The 21420-nt window shown below is 39.8% G+C and overlaps 1 protein-coding gene across 1 annotated transcript in view; it reads left to right on the top strand.

The window, feature by feature from the left end:
- The window catches only part of BCAS2 (BCAS2 pre-mRNA processing factor), a 713255-nt gene that overhangs the window by 132889 nt on the left and 558946 nt on the right, over positions 1 to 21420 (top strand). The window contains exon 4 of the mRNA XM_044076156.1: positions 18625 to 18695. Coding sequence (XP_043932091.1) covers positions 18625 to 18695 — 71 coding nt within the window. The remainder of the gene's footprint in view (positions 1 to 18624; positions 18696 to 21420) is intronic.

Raw genomic sequence — 21420 nt, forward strand, 5'->3', positions numbered from 1 at the left:
TCCAAGAAGTCCCACCAGACCAGTTAGAATCTGGGTTTTACTCTAGATTCTTTTAAGTGCCAAAAAATACAGTGGGGGGGGGGGGGGGCTGGAGGCCAATTCTAGATCTCAGCTTTCTAAACAAGTTTGTTCAGCAGACAAAATTCCAGATGGTCACAGTTCAGTCTATTCTCCCCTTTCTAGAGAAAGACAATTGGATGTGCTGTATAAACCTTCAAGATTGGTATTGTCACACAAAAATAGACAAGTGGTCAAGAAGGTTCCTACAGTTTCAGCTAGGAGCCAGTCATTACCAGTTTAGATTGCTGCCATTTGGCGTCACCACAGCCCCCAGGGTGTTCACCAAATGCATGGTGGCCATCACGGCCCACAAGAGAGTAAACGGATTCCGGGTGTTTCTTTATCTAGACACCTGGCTCATCACCACCCCCCAGCAGAAATCTACTGACACAAAAACTTAGAGTTCATCATACATCTCTTCAAGTCCCTAGGCATCACAGTGAACTACAAGAAATCTCGGCTGTCCCCCACTCGAGACTTGGAGTACATCAGGGCCCAACTCCCCTTCACAGATTACAAAAGATAAGATGCTTTTGTTCTTCATACCGTGGGTTCCATGGCAGCAGCTATCACCCTAGTTCCTATGGCACAGTTTCACATGAGAATACTTCAATGGCTTCTAGCCTCACAATGTTCCATCTTTACTCATTTGTGAAGTCATCTGATCTTAATAACGGAAACTTGCAAGAAAGATCTGTCCTGGTGGATGGAGTCAGAAGAGATCCTTATGGGAAGACCTTTGTTCCCCCTCAGCTCAAAGTCATAGTGACCACAGATGCCTCCCAGATGAGGTGGGAGGCCATTATCTGGGAAAGACAGTACAAAGCACTTGGTCTCCTCAAGAGGCCAACTTGCACATCAGTCTCCTGGAGATGAGAGCAGTGGTCCTAGAGTTGCAAGCCTTTCAAAATGCTCTTCCTCTGGGAACGTTTGCAATCCAGTCATATGACATATTGATAGTCTGGTACATCAGCAAGCAAGGGGGAACCAAATCCTACCCCCTTCTGTTGGGAAGCTGTCTGAGTTTGGCAATGGGTGATATCTTTCAACTGCTTTCTTGTGGCAGTGCACATCCCCGGGAGTTCCAACTTGATGGTAGACAAGCTGAGCAGACTCATCTTACTGCTGCATGAGTGGTCTCTAAATCCCAAAGTGCAAAACAAATATTTTGTCGATGGGACGAGCCTTGCTGCGACCCGTTTGCCTCCCCAGTAAACAACAAGTGCAGCCCATACTTTACCCTACTCCCTCTACAGGGAGATTCACTGAGAGATGCTCTCCTCCTAGATTGACCCCCAGGTCTCCTTTATCCATTTTCCCCCATTCCCCTCATTCTCCTTTTTTCTGAGGAAAGCCCAGAGGTTGCAAACCAGAGTAATCCTCATTGCTCCATTCTGTCCCAGGCAAGCTTGTTTTCCCTTCCTATGGCCTCACTTGGTTCATCGGCCTTGGATTCTGGACCCAGTTCCAGATTTTTTTTGTCACACCCGGACCTTCGCTCCCTCAAGCTCAAGGCTTGGTTCCTCCTATTCCATTAGTCATCAGGAAATCTAATATTACTTCCCCTGTCCGAAAAATTCTTCTGGCTTCTGATAGACCATCCACCAGGAAACTGTATTCTAGTAAATGGAAACGATTTTCTGTTTGGGCTTCCAAGAATAATTTGGATCCTTTTTCAGCCCCGGTTGAAAAAATTTTAGATATTCTAGTGAAACTCTTCAACCAAGGAGCGGCTGCTTCAACTGTTAAAATAGCATCCCTCTCTAATTTTCATGATGGCTGCGATGACCAATCCTTAATTTCCCATATCTTATGCAAAGTATTTCTTAAGGGAATCGAACCTCCATTCAAGGATCCATTACCCCTATGGGATCTTGCATTCATCTTGCAATATTTAGTGTTATTTCCCTTTGAGCCAGCTGCTACTTGTCATCTCAAGTTTCTCTCGTGGAAAACTCATTTTCTAGTGGCCATTACTTCCGCCAGAAGGGTTTCAGAAGTACAGGCACTTTATGCAAAACCTCCATGCATAATCTTCCATAAAGACAGTGTGTCCTTGAGGACTAACCCTTCATTCCTTCTTAAGGTGGTCTCCGAGTCAAACATCAATCAGTCCATTCATTTACCAGTTTTCTTTCCAAATTTCTCTAACTACAGCAGATAGTGTCTGCATCTGTTAAACGTCCACAGGCAGCTGAGATATTCTATCTTGACAGGACTAAGGATTGTAGAACTTCAGACAAACTGTTTGTTTGTCTCCTTTTCTGGACCAAGGACAGGTAAACCTATTTCTAAGGTGACCCTGTCAAAATGGTTAAGAGATTGTTTTGTTCATAAATAAAGGTAACGCATTCGTAAAATACCTGCGCCTGTAAGGGCTCACGCAACCAGATCTATTGCCACTTAGTTGTTTTTCATTCCAAGGCCTCTCTGGATGAAATATGTACATCCTCAACTTGGGCAACCCCTCATACCTTTATCGCTCACTACTAATTACAAATTGGATATGGTCTACAGGGGAAGAGCATCCTTTGGCTCATGATTCCCAGGAATACCCTTCCATAAGGCCACCCAGGGTATAAGTAGCTGGGGACTCTGTCCCAACTGTTAAGAGAAAACTAAGATTGACAACATCAGAGTGAGTTATGTACTCACCATAATGTTCCATCTGTGTTGTCGATCTTTGTTCATTGTTGACATCCCACCCTCCTTCCTCCTCCTGTGAGATTTCCTGGAGGTTCGTACCCTTGTCCTCGACTGGCATTAGTGTTTTTACCTTGGACTTAGCTTCCTCTCATATATTATGTATACTTCATCTTGCTGTAATTTGCAGACTCCATCTGAGGTAACATACACAGGGGCATTGTGGGTAGAGACTTGGCTTGAGAGTGTTTGGAAGTCGCGAGCTGTATAACGGCCGAACTGGTTTAGAGGGTAGGAACCACTTCCCAACTGTCAAGAATGAACGAAGATTGACAACACAGATGGAACATTATGGTGAGTACATAACTTCTTTTGTTTGTTAGCATCTAAAGCTCAAATGTCTATCATTATTTAATGACTTTAATCTCCAGTGGTTTACCGGAAAACCAAATGTTTTGACGAAGAGACCAAAATATGTGAGGCAAAAGTCTGGATAGTTGAGAGGTATGTGTACATGTAAGAAATCCATTGTGCACAAAGATCTAGGAAGAAAATGCCAATATACCTGAAATACTAGGTAAGTACTATTTTGTGTCATGTAAAAATGATGGAACAGAACAGCTGACTTGCTGTAAAGGTGGTAACCCAAAAAAAAAAAGAACACACTTTTAAGGTAAATTGCTATCAAAAATGAAAGGAGATGCATAATTGATGTTTGATGTATGTTTTTCTTGAGCATGTTTGTATCGGCGTGAAAGGCACTTAGAAGTGTTAACATTTCTTTAACATTTTTGATTAAAAGGAGAATTGTGTTGTCAGTGATCGATTTCAGAGGAAATGGAGTATGTAGTGGAAGCATTTGTTTCAGGGGGAACAAGTTACTGACTTGCAGTCAGGTTTCTATGAGGATCACTGTTCACTACCCGGGGGAAGAAAAAGGTGTTCAGACTGAATGTCCGTTAGGTCACCCAGCAATATGGAGGCAGTATAAATTGAAATATGAAACTCTGTGGATATATTTAATACACTAGGGCTGTATGTCTTCCTTAGGAAATCAAAGATTAAAGACTGCCTTCCACATTAGAATAATAGAATGAAAGTCTAAAGCTGGATATTGTCGTATAAAGAGAAATAAAATGTAATAAAACAGTTTTGAATAGTTGGATGTTAAATGGTAGAAGGCTTGTAGTATAAAAACAGAAAGCATCACAGTGGATAATTGAGTGATTTGATGTAGTGTTATGGTGGTGTAATGCTGGACTTCTGTGAACTGGTGGTGTGGAGTGCGTGAAGAATTAAAATAGAAACCGGACTGTACTCTCTCTTGTTTTTAATGAAGAATGATTATTTATTGCTTTTGTTTGCTGATAAAAGTCAGTCTAGGTAGAAACACCTTTTCAGTGGAGGCCCAGGGAGGGAAGCTCCTTAAAGCATAGAATTCTATAAAATTTGAAAAGATACAGTTAAACTTTGAAAGAATACAATCTTATATGATTATACACTGTATCTACAGGTACAATTAACAAATAGTTTAAAAACAAAGGGCATTCACATAAGCAAGCATGACAGATAATGTATAAAATCTGTGGGTTACAGGCAGGCATGGGATAAGTTAAACATTTGTATAAAGATGTATACCATAGGATGAATTATTTCACAGTGTAGCACAGTAGAGAAGTGGAATATTGTCAATTAGGTTTACTTTCCTGCAGAACCTTAGATATGAACTTTCTGCACACAGTATCAGTGTTCCACTCCTAGACACAACGAATAAGACAAATCTCTTAAAGAAAAATTTTATGTCCACATTTTCAACATTTCCTGAAACCTGACACCTTACCCTTTTTCTGTCTCTAAGCAAACAGCAAAAAAAAAAAAAAAATCAGGGTAACTTCTAAACAACAACTCAGTATGATTATTACTGACTAACAAGTGCACCACAGTCAAAAGAGCAACATAATAGAAAGAGTGGGAAGGTTGTTGTTTTGTTGTTCTTTCGGCTTTTCCAGGTTAGGGGTCGCCACAGTGGAACTCCGATCCGCTAATGATTGGCAGTCTATTTTTATGGTGCCGAGGTGCCAGCCCGATGCCCAGCCTTCAACGAAGGCATGCCCATTTACACATGTCTTAATAGAAAGAATGGGCAAAAAAGCTAGCCTAATTTTTCAAATTTGTCCTTTAATAAGTATACAAATTTGAAGGACCTGGCCTGATAAATGAAAAGCCTCGGTAATCTTCAGCAAAGCTGAAGAAAATTCAACCAAACTACAGAAGACGATCCCAGGGGTGGTTCTTGATGCTTGAAGGAAGGCAGCAAAAGAGATGTGGGTAGGAGATGAGGTGTGGTGGTTACTGAAGGTACAGAATCTTTTGAACATGGGAGTGTCTTAACGGTGTCTGTGTCTTCCCAGCCCTGCTTTTGAAGTGAAGAGCAGAGGAGAGGAAGAAGGGTTTACTAGCAGTAGAAGGAACGAACCTGGGGTATGTTAGGTTGGTGGATAAGCCAGTTTTAAGGGCATGCCGCTGTAGTGGGGAGGCTTGGTGAGAAGTAATGTTTGTATGATGAGATTGTAAATCCTTGCAGAAAAGGAACAGCTGTAGAAGAAGGGGTTGTGGATAGATGACAGAAAATTTCAGGACAACAGCTTTGTAAGCATACTGATGGCAAGGATTAAAACAAACAACAAAAAAAAAAAATGGCTGTATTAATAGGTATGACATAATGGACAATGTTTTATTACTGTTCATAGGTAAGGACTAGGCTATCGGTCCAAGGGCCTACGTAAGCCTAGCCAACAAGGTTCCCTGGCTTACGCCACCCAAGAAAGTTATTTTCCTGTGCCACTGTTGGGCAGAGACACAGAAGTGATCCGCGGGGTGTATTTCCTATTTCCTATCCACTCATCAAGATTTTTCTTGAGTGCTAATGAAGAACTTTGCTTGACATAGATGGGTAGCCTGTTCCAGAGTATGGGAAGTCTCTGGGATAGGAATCTATCCCTTCAGCATGTCCTGTTTATTGTGGTGACAAGGTTTAGGTCCCTAGAGCATGTAGCTCGGAGGGATTGGGATTTCTTTAGGTGTGGCATGTCCAACAACTCCGGGTTTGACACAGCTTTATATGTTAGGCAGGGATCACCTCGGAGTAGGCGATATGCTATGGCGTAAATCTGGAGTTTTTTGAGGCGGTCAGTATAGGGCATTTGTTTGAGTCCAGTAATCCTCTTTGTGAGGTACTTCTGTGGCCTTTCCAGCTGCTGCAGATGTCTTGTGAGATACATTCCAAAAGGGGCGTTGTACTCTATAATGGGTCTAATGAGTGTCGAGTAGAGGGGAACGATGACCTCTTTTTTCCTGGATGAGAACCCTTTTATGATGAGGTGTGCCATGTAGAAGGACTTCCTGACTACTGTGGCGATGTGACTATCAAAGGAGAGACTACTGTCCACCTGGGTCCCAAGGTCTCTTATCACGCATTCGGTATTAAGTAGATTGCTGCCTATGTGGTAGCTCATGGGTACAGAGTTTTTACCAAAGTGGATGACACTGCACTTTTTGGCATTGAGCTTGAGGCCATGGCTCTGACACCAGGCATCTGTCTCAGAGAGGCCCTTCTGTAGGATGTTCACATCATTTGGGGACTTGACTATGGCTCCTAGTTTGCAGTCATCTGCAAACTTAGTTAGCCAGAGGCCTTCTGTGTTAGCCTGTACTTCAGAGAAGTAGATACCAAACAGGAGCGGTCCCAGGACAGAACCCTGTGGTACTCCACTTGTCACTGGTTTGAGGTCAGATTTGGAGTCTGCAACTTTTACAGTGTGGGTTCTGTCAGTGAGCCAGTTGGCAACCCATCTTGTGACGTAGGGATTTATGCCTAGTTTATTGAGTTTAGCTATAATTCCAGAATGGGGGATGGTGGCGAAAGCCTTGGCAAGGTCAAGATAGGCTGTGTGAACCACATTACCCTCATCTACGGCTTTGGTGACTGCCTCAAAGAAGTCGATCAGGTTCAGGAGGCATGATCTGCCTTTCACAAACCCGAACTGGGTGGGATCCAGAGTTTGGAGGTTACCAATGTCTTTGTTTATGAGTTCCATGATGATACGTTCCATGGCCTTGCAGACCAGGCTCGTCAGGCTAAGAGGTCTATAGTTCCCAGGATCAGTGGTGGCTCCCCCTTTGTGGAGTGGGATAACTGTTGCTGTGCGCCATTCAGTGGGCACAAAGCCTGATGCGAGGCTATTATTGAACATGGTGCTTAAGTGGGGAGCCAGTTCATTCTGAAGTTCATATAAAACGCAGCCTGGGATGTTGTCCGGTCCCATGGATGTTGTGTTTTTGGCTTAGAGTGCAGCTTTCACCTGCGTAGTTGTGATTGCAGGGACTCTGCATTCTTCCTGTATAGATATGGGCCCTTTAGGGGTTGAGGAGGAGGTTAAGTTAGCACTGAACCTATCTGCCAGGATGTTGGCAATATCAGTTGGTTCTGTAATTTTCGTGCCTTTGTGCTGTAACTCAGAGCAGATCTGGATGTTGCCATTGAGATTCTTTACATAGCTATAGAATGCTTTCTGGTTGTCCTTGGAATTAGTGGTGATTTTATTTTCGTAGCTAGCTTTGGATGATCTTATAAGGGATCTCAGCTCCTTACTGAGGCTGACCAGGGAGCTCCTCCACTCATGGGATTTTACTCTCTCTTTCAACAGTTTCTTCCTTCTGTTGTACAGTTTGTTTATGGCAGGGGACCACCAGATTGGCTTCCTTTTTTTGGAGGATAGCGTCTTGGTTCTGTTTGGGATAGCACGATCCATGCACTCATGCAAGTGCTTATAGAGTGCATTTGTGTAGGATTCAGCAGTTGTAACTGTATTGTCCATCTGCATGGGTGTCATGAGGTTCACTACTTCTGTCTTAAGAAGCATGAAGTTGGCTTTGGAGAAATTTTTTACTGTGGTTTCCTTAATCGGGGTCGGGGTGGGATGTGGATATCAAGGGTGATTAGCTTGTGGTCAGATCGGACCAACAAGGAGTTGACTTCAGGTAATGACTAGGTCTAGGATATTGTTGCCCCTGATGGGGGTGTGGATAAGTTGATCTAGGGCATTGGCGTTTATGAATTCCAGAAAGCGTTGCGCTAAGGAGTTGGTACATGAGTAGTTTTCCCAGTTAATGGTGGGGTAGTTGAAGTTGCCCATTATTAGACTGTTTGGTTGAACCCTAATATTTTCCAGTACATCAAGAAAAGAGGAGTGGGAATCCTGGGGCATGGTGAGGGATCTGTAGCAAGCTACAATTTGGATTGCAGTTTTGCCAAGAGTTAGTTGCACTTGGATAACCTCGGATGCATTATGCTGAGCAACTAGCCTGGAGGTGTGGATATCCTTAATGAATATGGACACACCCCCACCTTTGGTGTTTTGGTCCAGGTTACATGGCTGAAAAGTGTGGTATGAGTTATAGCCTGGTAGTGCAGGGGTGCTCTCTGGAGCCTTGAACCAGGTCTCGGTCAACTGTTAGCGTTCCAGTTAAGAGATGTAAGAACATGGATTTGTCTAGGGGCAGAATATTTTTTTTGAAGTGTCTTTTGAAACTTCTGACAGATTTATGAATGTGGCAGAAAAAAAGGGATTCACTAACAACATGGAAATACAGTTTCAGAACTTAGGAATGCAACTGAAAAGAGTGTTAAATGTACAATTCAGAACAGATGTGCATGAACTGGAATTATTTTTTTTTTCTTATTTATAGCCAAGTGGTCCAAAATAACTATCACACAACACAGTTCAGTAGAAAATAATTTCCTGTATTGCAAAGAGAAATGTGTATGTGGGAGACTAAAAAAAAAAACAAATTCCTGTCTCCACGAACAACGGAATCCATTCATTCTTCATACCTTTTCTGTTTTAAAAGCAACAGTCCTAGAACAGTCACTGACAAAATTAATGCTGTTCTGTTCATTTTTAATTGGTTAACCAAGTTCTCGAATCTTTGCGTATGACTTTCCATATTAAGCATGAATTCTGAATTCCATAACCGAACGTTCTACGTTTCTGCCATGCTGGCATTTTCTGATATTTATCAGGAAGTAAATCATCAGATACATACTGAAAAACCCTCAGGAATCCAACTTGTTAATGAAAGCCTATTAAAATGAAATACACACAGTAACATTCTTCCATCTCTGTTTGCCTCACCCTTTCTGTTTTCCCATCCAATGCTCAGATCATAGTAGTTCTTTATGATTAAACAGTGGTTACAGGTCCTCAGATGAACGGACACTTTTTTTCACTTACTCTGACTCTGTTCACATACAGTTTCCTTTTGTCCCTGACATTAACAATTTTTATGCAGTTGTTTCAAAAATAATCTTATTTGGAAAAAAAAATGCCTGCGTTTGATGGAACAAATATTCTGTTCACTGTAAATGAATTATGCATTTTATATGTCTACATTTATTTTCACATTCCCCTGATCCCTTGTGTGTGTGTGTATGTGTGTGTGTGTGTGTATATATGTATATATATATATATATATATATATCTATATATATATATATATATATCTATATCATATATATATATATATATATCGATATATTTATCTATATATATATATATATATATATATATATGTATATATATATCATATATATATATGTATATATATATATATATATATATATATATATATATATATATATATAGCATATATTTTATTAAAATCTTATCAATACTTCTGTACTATGATTCTTACCAGTTGTGGTCAGCAGTATTGAATCAACTTTATGCAATTTGCAGTGTAACTTTTTTTTCTGGCTTCTTCTAATAACTTTAAAATGCAAGCTTTTACCATAAAGAGAAAAAGGCATTAAAATAAGATTGTAGTGGTTTTTCTCCTGATGGGGAGGAGGTATTTTAGGTAATCATGCCCATTGGGAACTGTTAGCTTCTTTAGCATGTGAAAGTTCAGCAACTTTCTGAATTATTTCTCGGTGACTATACTGGTGCCATCTGTAATCAGGAATAAACGAGCAGCACTCAGTTTTGATGACCATCCACGTACTCCCTTTAAAATCTAGGGTGAAATCTAGTGTCCTGTAGCTTTGTAGCACCACACTGCACATTAGTCAGTTCTTGGATAATCAATTCTTTAGACTCAAAGGTGCTATTATATAAAGTTTCTATGGTTTGATAACTTTCTAAGCTTCCATATCGACTTCACTGCCCCATAAGCAGGTATTATAAGTCCTGCTCAAGAAATGATCCTCAACACCAAGATCCGTGTAAGGCCATTTAAAAGCAGTTTTTTGTATAGTATTATGATAAACCCAGCAGGCATCTCTTAGGGTTCAGGTTGTTTTTGGTGTCTGTCCTGTGATCGTTATGCATCATCCCTTCAGGTAAAACTGCTGTATGTCTTAAATCTGGAAAAACATGACCATTATAACAACAGTCAGATGAGTCTGTAGGAAACAAGGGATAAGCTTAATTTCCACAAATGTAATATTCGTGTAATGCTGCCATGCATTGCCCCCTAGCCCCATCATAAATTTTGTTTTTTTTGGTCTGGTTCTGCTGGTTCATGTGGAATGTCAGATGTACTTGTCACAAGGGAGGGTCTTACTGACATGAGACACATGGATCTAGGTGCGGAAGCCCTCACAACGGATGGCAGTAGCAGCTGTGAGCAAAACCAAATGTGGTTCCTTCCATGTAGGACTGAGTTTCTTCTTGAGTGTACTTCAATGTAGACAAAGATTCCAGGCTGCAAGTCATGATTGCCCTACTCTGTAGGTCACTGGATTGCATGGAGAAAGACTTGATAATTCTGCAAAGTAGAGCAGAGAGATTTGTAATACAAGAGTATAGACCCCAACATCTTGCAATTCTAAATTCCTGGGAAGGGGCATAACCAGAATTATTAAGGGTCTACCCATGAGGATTTCATGAAGGGACAATTTTCCAGTGGTACTAACTGCACTTCTCATACTAAGTAAAACTAATAGCAAAGATTTGGGCTACTTGAAGCTGGTTTCCTCACAAACGTTGGCTAATAGACTTTTTTAAATACTTTTAATTAGCTCTTTTGCCTATCCCTGAGGCTTGCAGTTTATAGGGACAATGAAACTGCAATTGTACATTCAGCAGATTTGTAAAATCATGAATTTGACAATTTAATATGTGTACCCTTTTCTGATTAAGTACAGCAATAAGTTCCAAATCTTGCAATCAACTCGATGAGGAGTTTCTCAGCTACTCTTCTAACATCATTTTTCACACAAGGATATGCTTCTTCTACCAATCCAGAAAAATATGTCAAGAATGATTAATGCATATCTAAATTTATGCAGTTGATGAAGCCTGGTAAAATCTCACTGCAGATAACAAAATGGTCATCATGCTCTAAACAAACTACACAAGTATTTACAAAATATTGAGCAACAACTTAAAGATGAGGGGCATACCAGTCAGTGGAAATCTGTTTTCTCAGTGCTTTGTTAGTTATATGCTGCAAAAATCTAGCCTGAACAGGATAAGACAATGCAGCTTGCCTTGCAATGATATCTCCGAAACTATTCCCCTTTGTTATAAAAGAGTCATTGATCTTATGTGCAGCACATTTTACCACATCAATCCTTCTTGGTAATAATAAAGCATCTAACAGTTCATTAACAAAAAACGCAATTTTAATGACTTTCCCTGCTAAATAACTCAGGCTCTCCAAATTGTTCCAAAATCATTTACTATTCCATAAGCAATAATGAGAAGATGGGGAAATAGTTACTGTGTGATCTGTGCCAGTCTTACAGGCTTCCCTAAGGGCTACGAGCTTAGCTGCTTGAGCAGACACATTTCCAAGTAATTGCCAAGTTAGTAAAATTCTGTTTTGTGTACAACAGAAAATGTTGCTAGTTCACCATCTTCTCTTCAAAAACAGGAGCCATCCACAAAAAACATTAGATTTGGGTTCTCAAAGGAACATCTTTCAAATTTGACCTAGGAGGAACCATAATATTAGCAACTACACAACCATGAGGTTCTCCTTTGTCTGCTGTAAGAATTGAAAACCAGGGTTAAGCGGTGGATACCGAAGAATCTGTAAAGAGGAATTATTAGGTCAAGACAAGTCATATTTAGACAAATGTGCTGCAGATGGGTATTGAGTTGTACTCAGAAACAAAGCCTCAACAGAATGTGGAGCTGCTACGTATGTCTTGTGGCCGATAGAGCAGCCCCCATTTCTATGATGTGTGCTGTCGCAGCCACCACCCTAAAACACTGGGGGAGGGATGCAGCTACAGGATCAAGATGAGTGATGAAGTAAGCAATAGGTGTATAACCATCAGTTCTGTTGTGCTAATAATCTGAAAGTTATATTTCTTTCACTACATTACAAGAGAAATTCCTTAGAATAATTTAGTAACCCAAGTGCAGGAGGACTTAAAAGTAATTTTGTAATGTACAAAAGTTTCTTCAGGACAGTCCTGCAGAGTTAAAGGTTCAGGGGTATCTTTCCTTAACAATTCTAATAAAGGTTTCACTACTGCTGCATTAGAATTCTGCTGTTAGAATAACATAACTTGTTGTCTAATGACTTCCAATTTTTGTAGTCTTGCTTTAGGTAGGGAAAAAAAATCCACTGTTGACAGTAACCTTTTAGTCCCAGGAAGGCTTGCAACTATTTTAATGTAGTAGGGCATGGTACAGTTTTTATTGCAACAGTAAATGAAGGGAAAATCTGTCCAGCACCTGTTGGTTACATGTCCAAGAACTGAGCTTGCGACTATGATAACTAATTTTTCTTTATTTACTTTTAATCCTAATTCTGCTAACTGAGCCAAAAGAAAAGTGGTCTCTTGTTTATAGTTAATCTGAGTTTTTGAAGCTACAAGCAAATTATCTACATATTGAATTAGAGTAGACCCACAGGGAAATATAATTTTGGCTAGAGAAAAGGGTGGGTGATTCCTCATACTCTTGTGGTAATCTAGTCTGTGTACTGTTGCCCTCTATATGTAAAGGCAAACGGATACTGGCTGTCTGAATGTGCAGGCATCTGATGTAGTAGAACTCCGTATTGCTGCTGGGTTTGGGATGTTTGGAAATGTTGGTTCTGTTCTTGCATTCAGTGCTTTTAAATCTTGTACAAATACACATTTTTTCCCTAGTTTCTTAACTGGTAAAATATTCCAAGCACTGCGAGTAGGGACAATGATGCCTTGTTGTAATAATGCAGAAATAACAGGTTCAAATACCTCTCAACCTCTTAAGGCAAGAAATTGGGACAAATCCAGAAGTAATGGGGGGGGGCCCCAAAATAGGAAAAGATTTTAAAATATGCTCTTGGAAGCTTAGAAAATTACTAGAATAAATGGTTTTGCATTAGTATGCATTTTCTGAAGGCTTGGAAGTCTGAAATCAAAATGTTTGTCATTATTCAATTACTTTAATCCTTAATGATTTGACAGAAAATCACAAACTTTATGAGGAAGAGGTCAAAATATGAAGCAAAAATCTGGACATGCTACAAAAATCTGGTCAGTTGAGAGGTATGTACAGGTTCTCTGTCTTTCATTAGCCTTGCCTCATTTTCTTGGGCAGTCCTGAGCTGTGGAAGGATTATTTTTTTTAATTCTTCCAAATCCTCATTTTCTGTGTTTTGATCTTATGTTAAAATAGCAAAAAGGGCATCTTCATATGTACAAATATCATCTGATTTAAAATCTTAACGGTTTATTAGAATGTCTAGAAGTAAACCATCTGGTGTTCAACAAACAGTGCATCACAATTTACATAGTAAATCTGTACCTAATAGATTTAAGGAGACAGAATTTCCTACAATAAAAGCATGCTTCTTGAGTTTTAGGGGACCATTTTGAATAGGAACAGGTTTTGTTTCTGGGTAGTTTAAAGGAACTCCGGACATGCCCTCACCTCATTTCATATATTTAAGTGGAAGGTGTTCAGCGTTTGCTGAAGTAGTCATATATTTAGTAGTTCCTGCATCGACGAGAAATGGGATAAATGAATTTTGCACTTTAACATTGACACAAGGACCTTTGTGGTCAGTTGGTACCAAGGGAAACAACTGTGGATCTGAAGTAGTTAACTTCATTTTATCTGCAACCTGTGAGTTTAAGTAGGTTGGCTGTGTGGGTTAGTAGTACTGCTGATCAGCCAAAGCCTACTTTTAAAAAATGCAGAGTGTGGCCATAAGCTTTCACTGGCCAGTGGCCACAAACTGTGTGTTATTTGCCTGGGTGTTCCCCATCTTTCAGTACAGTGTAGTGTGCGCTGGGTTTAACCCCAGGGCCTTAAAGGAACGGAGGGACAAACTGGTGGCAAAGGGCCTTCTACCAGTTTCTTCCTTAGATGCAGCGGCCTCAGCTCCTCCAGCAGCTGCTCAACCTCCCACTAGACCTGTTGAAGAGGAGGCCAGAGGAAAGGACAAGAATAATAAGGACAGAGAGAAGAGAGGGGATAGGCCCCGCAGGCAGTCTCCAGAGCAGGAGCCCTTCCCTAGCCCGCCTTTCAAAGTGGCTAGGCCTACATCTCCTCTGCTCCACTCCCCGAGGTTCTCCCAGGAGCTGACGGAGCCCTTGGATCCGAGGCCTTTGTCGAGGTTGTCGCAATGACCAGCCAGATCAGAATTGGTCGCCTCCTCACCCTCTACTCGGAGTCTTTTGGAGTTGGATATGGACAGGATGATGAGGATTTTTATTCGGACACAAATCCAAATGGGAGTCTTGCCAGGCCCCTCTCCCTCTGGAGGGGGGACCTCCATGCCCTTCTTTCATCCAATTTCTCCTTCCCCAATCCGGCCTGCAGTTTTGGGCTTTATGGATCTGTGGATCCTCTGAGCTCGGGGTTCGGTGCCGATGGTTCCTCCAGCCTCGACACCTGCGATTACCTTGAGTTCCTGAGATCATACCAGTTGGATATTAACCCACACAGCCAACCTACTTAAACCCACAGGTTGCAGAAAAATGAAGTATAACTACTCAGATGGAACATTATGGTGAGTACATAACTTCTTTTTCATGCTCATGGCTGTTCTAACACTGGTGGCTGTCAAGTAGTGTTCCAGACAAGAGGGCTTCTTTCAGTCTGCTCTAGTACTTGAACATTTGGCAAACTCACTTGCTTTGTCCATACAGTGGATACTCATTTCACCACTGCCCGGTCTGACTACAATTAAAACAAGCATTTAAACATGGTACACCTTGTAGTGACAGTGTTAAAGCAGGGAGGTAGTAATTTTGCTGATATCATCCCGGGTATTGTTTTTGGAAAAATAGGAATCTACCTCTTCCCAGTCTTCTTTTGTTGGTATCAGACTGTTGGAGCTGGATGTCTACAAACTTTCTTTAATTTTTTTTCCTTCCTAAGAATGTCACCTGCTACATATTGTGCTTGATGTCAGAATTTCATTAATACCTAAACTTGTCCAGTTTAAACAAACCTTTTTAATTTGTTGCTGTATAGGTGGTAGTAAGCCATCTGAAAAAACTGCTGATAACCAACTGGCTACTGCACCTTCTATAGGCTCTGGATGTCCAGAGAAGGCTTCAAACACATTTGTCATGGATTGCAAATATGCATCAATGCACTTGTGTTCTTTCTGTACAATAGCTTTAATTCTTACCCAATCAGGGATAGGGAGCATGCTGTAGTAATGGCATTTAATGTTATTTCTAGCAGCTAAAATGTCATTATCTGTTTGCTTTGGAATGTTATCACCTATATTTGATTTTTCCCATGTTTTTCTAAAACATCAGGGGGTGTGGAGGCTTTTAATACTGCTTGCTCAGGTCTTCACTAGTAGGGTTTTGCAATTGTATATGTTCGTCTAAGATTTCTGCATATTTTGCAGAATGTGTTCAAACAAGAGAGGGAGAGTCTACAATGGTTTGAAAATTCATTGCAGTCCATGGTCGTACTACTCATTTTATAGTAGGTTCAGCCTCACCATCTGTAGCTGCTGATGGATTTGGTACTTCTTGCATGGGGTGCATATGTGTGGGAGGTGTATCAGAATCTGTTTCTTGCTCTTTTTGCTTGTCAGGGGTGTCCACTGATATTCCTCCCCTTGTATAACAATTGGAAACTGGGTAATAATGTGCATAATATTTTTCAAAGTCTTAGTTTTTGGTGACCAACTTTTTGTTACGTACACAGCTAATGCTAAACATCTAGGAAAATTTAAAAGATTTCTTGTTTATTTTACATTTGTTTTCCTTTGTTAGCTTTACACATTAACATTTTATCTGTTGGTCTTATGGTTGCCCCTGAATGCCACTGTTAAAGTAATCTAGTGTTGTAAGCAGAACCAGAGGGGGTGATAGGATGTGCTGGAGTTAAACTGGTCTGTATCTGGTGAAGTGGTAGTTCTTTCTGCAATATTTACCTCAACCCACCCTCTTAGGGAGGGAGAGCTGTCCGCTTCTTGAGGCATGAGTGTGTTATAAGGTGGAGGGGTTGCAGAAGGCAATGAAGGCTAGTCATTGTTTGATGATACTGGGTGTGTGACTGATAACTTTTCTAATTGTCTTAATGGATACATACCCAGGAACGGAATTTCTCATCTGTATATTTTTGTAACAAATCTATTGTTATTAGCTTTAAATATTAAGCTGAAAAAACAAAAAATGTGGAGGGTTGAAAATGAAGGAGAATTGGGAAGGGAAATTTAAAAAAATGAAATCGAACATGATACATTCAAAAAATATGAAAGAAGTGGTAGGGGTTGAAAATGGCTGCATTTCTGGATCACTTTGCAGTATGCGCTAGAATAGCTGACAAAAAGATAATAGAGGAAGGAAAAATAAATGAAAATATTAACTGGTGAGGTTAGTAAATAGGATTAAGTGAAAGAAGAAAGGAAAACATTTTGAGGAAAATGTTGACACTAAGGATGTATTACGCCCAATTGGACACATTGGTGTGTGGTGTATAAGCAAAATATAAAAATGTTTAGAGCAGTAGAAAAAGTAAAAGTGAGATGGACTGTGTGGAAGTTATGAAAAGACATGAAAAAGAGAACAAGGTTTTTGACCGAGTAAGGGAACTAGAAAGAAAATTATAAATAAAAATGAATGAATGGGCAATTCTTATGGAAAGAAGTGAAAATGAAAGTGAAGATGGATGTAGTATTAGACAAAAAAGGTATTCTAAGCAAAAAGGTATGGAGGTTGTAGAAAAATGTGTTAATAGTGCATGATAAAGTTAAAAGTAGAGGGAGAAAAATGGAAAGTGCAAAGAATATCTGAAATTACTAATAAATACTTGGTAAAAGAAGTTACAGTTGAATTAGAAGAAACTAAAGAATGGAGGAATTGGCACCATGAATGTAGACAGGTTAAATTATTGATAATATAAAGAGATGAATGAAAATGAATATTTAAGATATTAAATAAATGGCTGGAAAATAGTATAAATTAAGAAGACAAGATATGTGGTGGAGTGGTTTAAAATGATATTAATATGCAAGAACTATGTAGTAAATCATGGAAGAAATGTGATGTTCTGGCTTCAGTAATCTGAACCAAACTGTATTGGTGGAGTGACTGGCTGTTGTTTTGGTTTCGTAGGAAAGTAGTAAGACGGATCAAAGATGAATGGAAATATTAATAAAACATAACTGGAAAGAAAATTGATGAAAATTAGTGACTCTATGACATTTCAGATTGTAAGACCATTGATATGGCTTTGAATGGCCAAGAATCATCCAGGATGGAAAGGACTGTTTATTGAGCTGCTCTTTTTCTCAGTTAAGTGCACATCCTGCTTATCTTAGAAGTTTATTGACATGAGTAGAGCAATGAATCCCCCACTTCTGTTGTTCACACTTCTTAAGTCGGCAGTATCAGCATTTTCAAGCAATGTGTTGATTGAGTCAAGGTTAGAATGAAGTAGTCTAACATTTTAGATCCAGGACACTGATTGGGTTTTAGGTATTAGACAGTGGTCTAGTCATTTGGGAAGTATGGTATGATACTCTGTTACACATTGGAGAGGAAGGAGGATTTGAAGCACTAAGCTAAATGGAGCAAGTCATTAATCCATTGTTCAGCCATACATTCATTCTCCAGTTAGTGACTTAATCAGACTGTCCAACGTAGGATTCAGTACCCACCAGTAACCCCCCATCTCATCACTCAATAGGCACAAGGAAAAGAAACGTATTCCAGCCTACCTGTTGTATTTTTGTATAAATGCAGCATTTAATGATGCCATTGCAAGTGCGCACTACTCAGCAGTACTGGTTTGTCTAGAACCATGAATGGCAGTCTGAATTCTTGAACGGGTGATGTCAGTGTATACCCTGAGGTTGTCTTGTCTTCAGCTGTGATAGAAGAAGCTGGCAGATGCTAGGAGGTGGTGGTATGTTCCTTGGAAAATGGAACAGTTTCATATTATTACTGACTGAGACTGCCATGGGTAGTACAGTAAAAGAGCTCCAAGCTGAAATATGCATTGTGTAGTGCAGTATTATTGCTCACTGTAATGTAGAATTGGTCAGATAGTTATCTGACGTAACATCTTTCCAAAGCAGAGTTTGCGATACTTGGCATATAAGTAGTAATGAGATGGAAAGCAGCTTGATCATAACTTCACTTGTATGAGTTGTTTGTGAATCCCACATTGTTGTGCATGTCTGTTTGGTCTGTCTCTTGCATTAAACAGACTTTCTGGAACAGTCTGGGGTTAGCTGTGCATCTGACTAGGTAATGACGCTCTCTATCTGGGCGGAACTGCATTGTAGTTTATTGCTTTGATCTGAAGGACAACATGTAACCTCCTTTGCAGCAGTTCTTCTCTGTGAAGTTGATCCTCATTTTTGGTTTCTGTAAATTTGTAACTGTTTCAGCTTTTTGATGAAAACTGTTTAATGGAGACTTCTTTTTTTTTTCTTTTGCAGACTGAAATCATGAGGAATGAATTTGAGAGGTTGGCAGCTCGACAGCCTTTAGAACTGCTTAGTATGAAAAGGTGAGAACAGTGTGATGTTACATGAATCCATCATTAATTGTCAGCTTTCAGAGCATTGGGGTGATAAAATGCCCAGCAGATTACTTTATCAAGGTAACTAAAAGTTGTGCTGATGAGCAAAAATCCTATTAACTTGGACTCTTGGGGGGAGGATACTATTGTCATTTCATTGTTCTTGGATTTGTAATTTACAGAGGTGCAGACCTTTCAGACTTGCTTGTTTAATTTATGACTACCTGATAAAATGAAAAATTGTCTCAGGATTGTCTTTCCTTTGCAGATATACCGTATAGAAATTAAACAAGCTGCTACTGTATATAAATTCCACCATGTTATTCCTAAATTGCAAACCACTGTTTCTGTACTCGACATATACGTATACTGGTGTGAATTGTGGTTGAAAAGGGTCCCCAGAATTGCCCACCTTAATAGTTAAATTTAAACCCTACAATTAAGGAGGGAGTTTGAACTCTGGTTGGTAGGGAGTGAAGGTAAGCCACCTGTGGCAACTTCATTTGTACATTCAGACGTGTCTTGTGTTGTGCAAAGACAGGTATTCAGTATTTCCAGAAGGCATGTATTCTGCTGTGCTTGGTGTTTGGAAGTAGAGGAGACAAGAAATTGGGAATCAAAGGTATTTTGCAGCCTGACCATCAGCGCTCTGAGTTTTGTTGTTACATTTGTTGAAGAAGTTGCCTCTGAGCCTGCTAGACTAAAATGGTAAAATGCCAGAAAAAGTAGCACATTTTCTGTAAACATATCCAGTTATATGTGAAGTTCATAATTATAAAAAAGTGAAAATGCAGGAAGATGGTAACTAGACTAATTTCTTCATTTTATTTAGACTAGTGGGAAGTGGCTACCTAGGCACTTTGGGACATTCTCTCTTACAGAGTCAGCAAAGTAAAGAAAACTAGCACGTGTAGCCAGTACAGAGATCCAGTTAACATTTAAATGCTGGAATTTGCATTTAGTGTGCATTATTTGTTAAAAATGCATAAATGTTCCTGTCAACCTGCATTCCAAGATTCATACAAATGTAGCAGCTACCCATATTCCATCCAGCAACTACATCAGTAGCTGTCTGTTTTTACTTTTGCATTTAACTTTAACTTTAAAATGTTATGTACAAGTAAACCTTAAAAAGATGTAGTGAATGCGGTATTATTCAGTGTTACTATCTAATGGTAATGCTTTCATTACTTGCTTTACGAATATTGTCTGCACTGTTGCCATATGATAACTTCATTTCTGGGTTTCAGTACTTCTCCAGATGTTGCTAAACAGGAAAGCCCTTCTGTGTATGAAAAAAAGCATCACTTTTATCTTACTTCATAAATGCTTTTATGGATTTATTGCCATATGTTATATAATCTAGGCAAATACACTATTTCCTGACAATTGCTTGAAAACGTATAAACTTCAGTAAAGCTCCAAATTTCCATGTCATCTGATTCCTTGTTAAGAGGAGCCCTCCTCTGATTCCTTGTTAAGAGGAGCCCTCCTCCGAACCATCCAGTCTGTATATAACCAACAGAATGGTGTCTTGTCTGTTGTGAGGGTTAATAAAATGGTAATAGGCCTTCATCAGTGTAATTCCATGACGAAGCACAGTTGATAAGAATACCCTTTCAGTTTTCAGACAGTAGCTTCCATCATGTTAATGTAGTAGCCGCAGTGGTGCAGCGGTTAGCGTTGTCGCCTCACAGCAAGAGGTACTCTTGTTCGATTCTTGGCTTGACCGCCTTATGTGTAGAGTCTGCATGTCCTCCCCGCGATCGAGTGACATTTAAAGACATGCAGGTAGGTGCGTGCGTGAATGGGTGTGCCTTCTTTGAAGGCTGGGCGTCGGGCTGGTAACTTAGCACCGTAAAAATCCACTGCCAATCATTAGTGGACTGGAGTTCTGCTGTGGCGACCCCTAACCGGGAAAAGCCGAAAGCCTTAAGCTTCCATCATGTTTATGTGATCACTTTCTTGAGCTTCAGTTGCTGATTTTATGATCTCTGATATGACCTCTTGACAGTGCAGCAATAACCCATTAGTATTTGATTAATACCGTCATATACAGTCCACCTTTGAGGAACAGCTCGAGTTTGTCATGCATGAAGTCTTGGATAAAGTATATATCCAGTCTAAACCATTAATATATATATATATATATATAAGCCATCGTTTGCTGTGATGATCTTAGCAACAGTTAAATAAGCATCATGTAGTTCTGAGACTGTTGTCATTTTATTTGTATTTGCTTCTTGATAAGTTTGGCCTGTTCCCAGCTGAAAGGGGAATCAACTAGAAGTTACAGTCCCATGAATCCCTTTCTTTCTGAAAGGAAGACACAAAAATAATTCCTTTCTGGTATGTCCCCTTCAAAACATTTTATCAAACACACTGACTGGGTGTAATGCTAACCTAATATTATGATAGTCACAGCCAGGTTACTCTACATGTAATTCTGTAATCGGTTCATATTTCCAACTCTAGAGCATCTAGTTAGTTTCAGATTATCTTTGTCCACTATTAGGAAACAATTTGCTGTCTTTACCTTGAAAAAAACAAAATCCGCTATATAACAAGGGTAACTGTTCACACAGCAGCAGATGTCATTTAACATGATGAGCACACTTTTGTTTCTCCGCATTTCAGCTGTGAAAATCCCATATTTCTTGCACTACAGTTAAAATGGCAAATCACAATTCACTAGTCAACAACACTTTATTTC

This window comes from Protopterus annectens, chromosome 7.part0 (assembly GCF_019279795.1).
Source record: "Protopterus annectens isolate FY-2018-M chromosome 7.part0, PAN1.0, whole genome shotgun sequence".
NCBI classification, from domain to species: Eukaryota; Metazoa; Chordata; order Ceratodontiformes; family Protopteridae; genus Protopterus; species Protopterus annectens.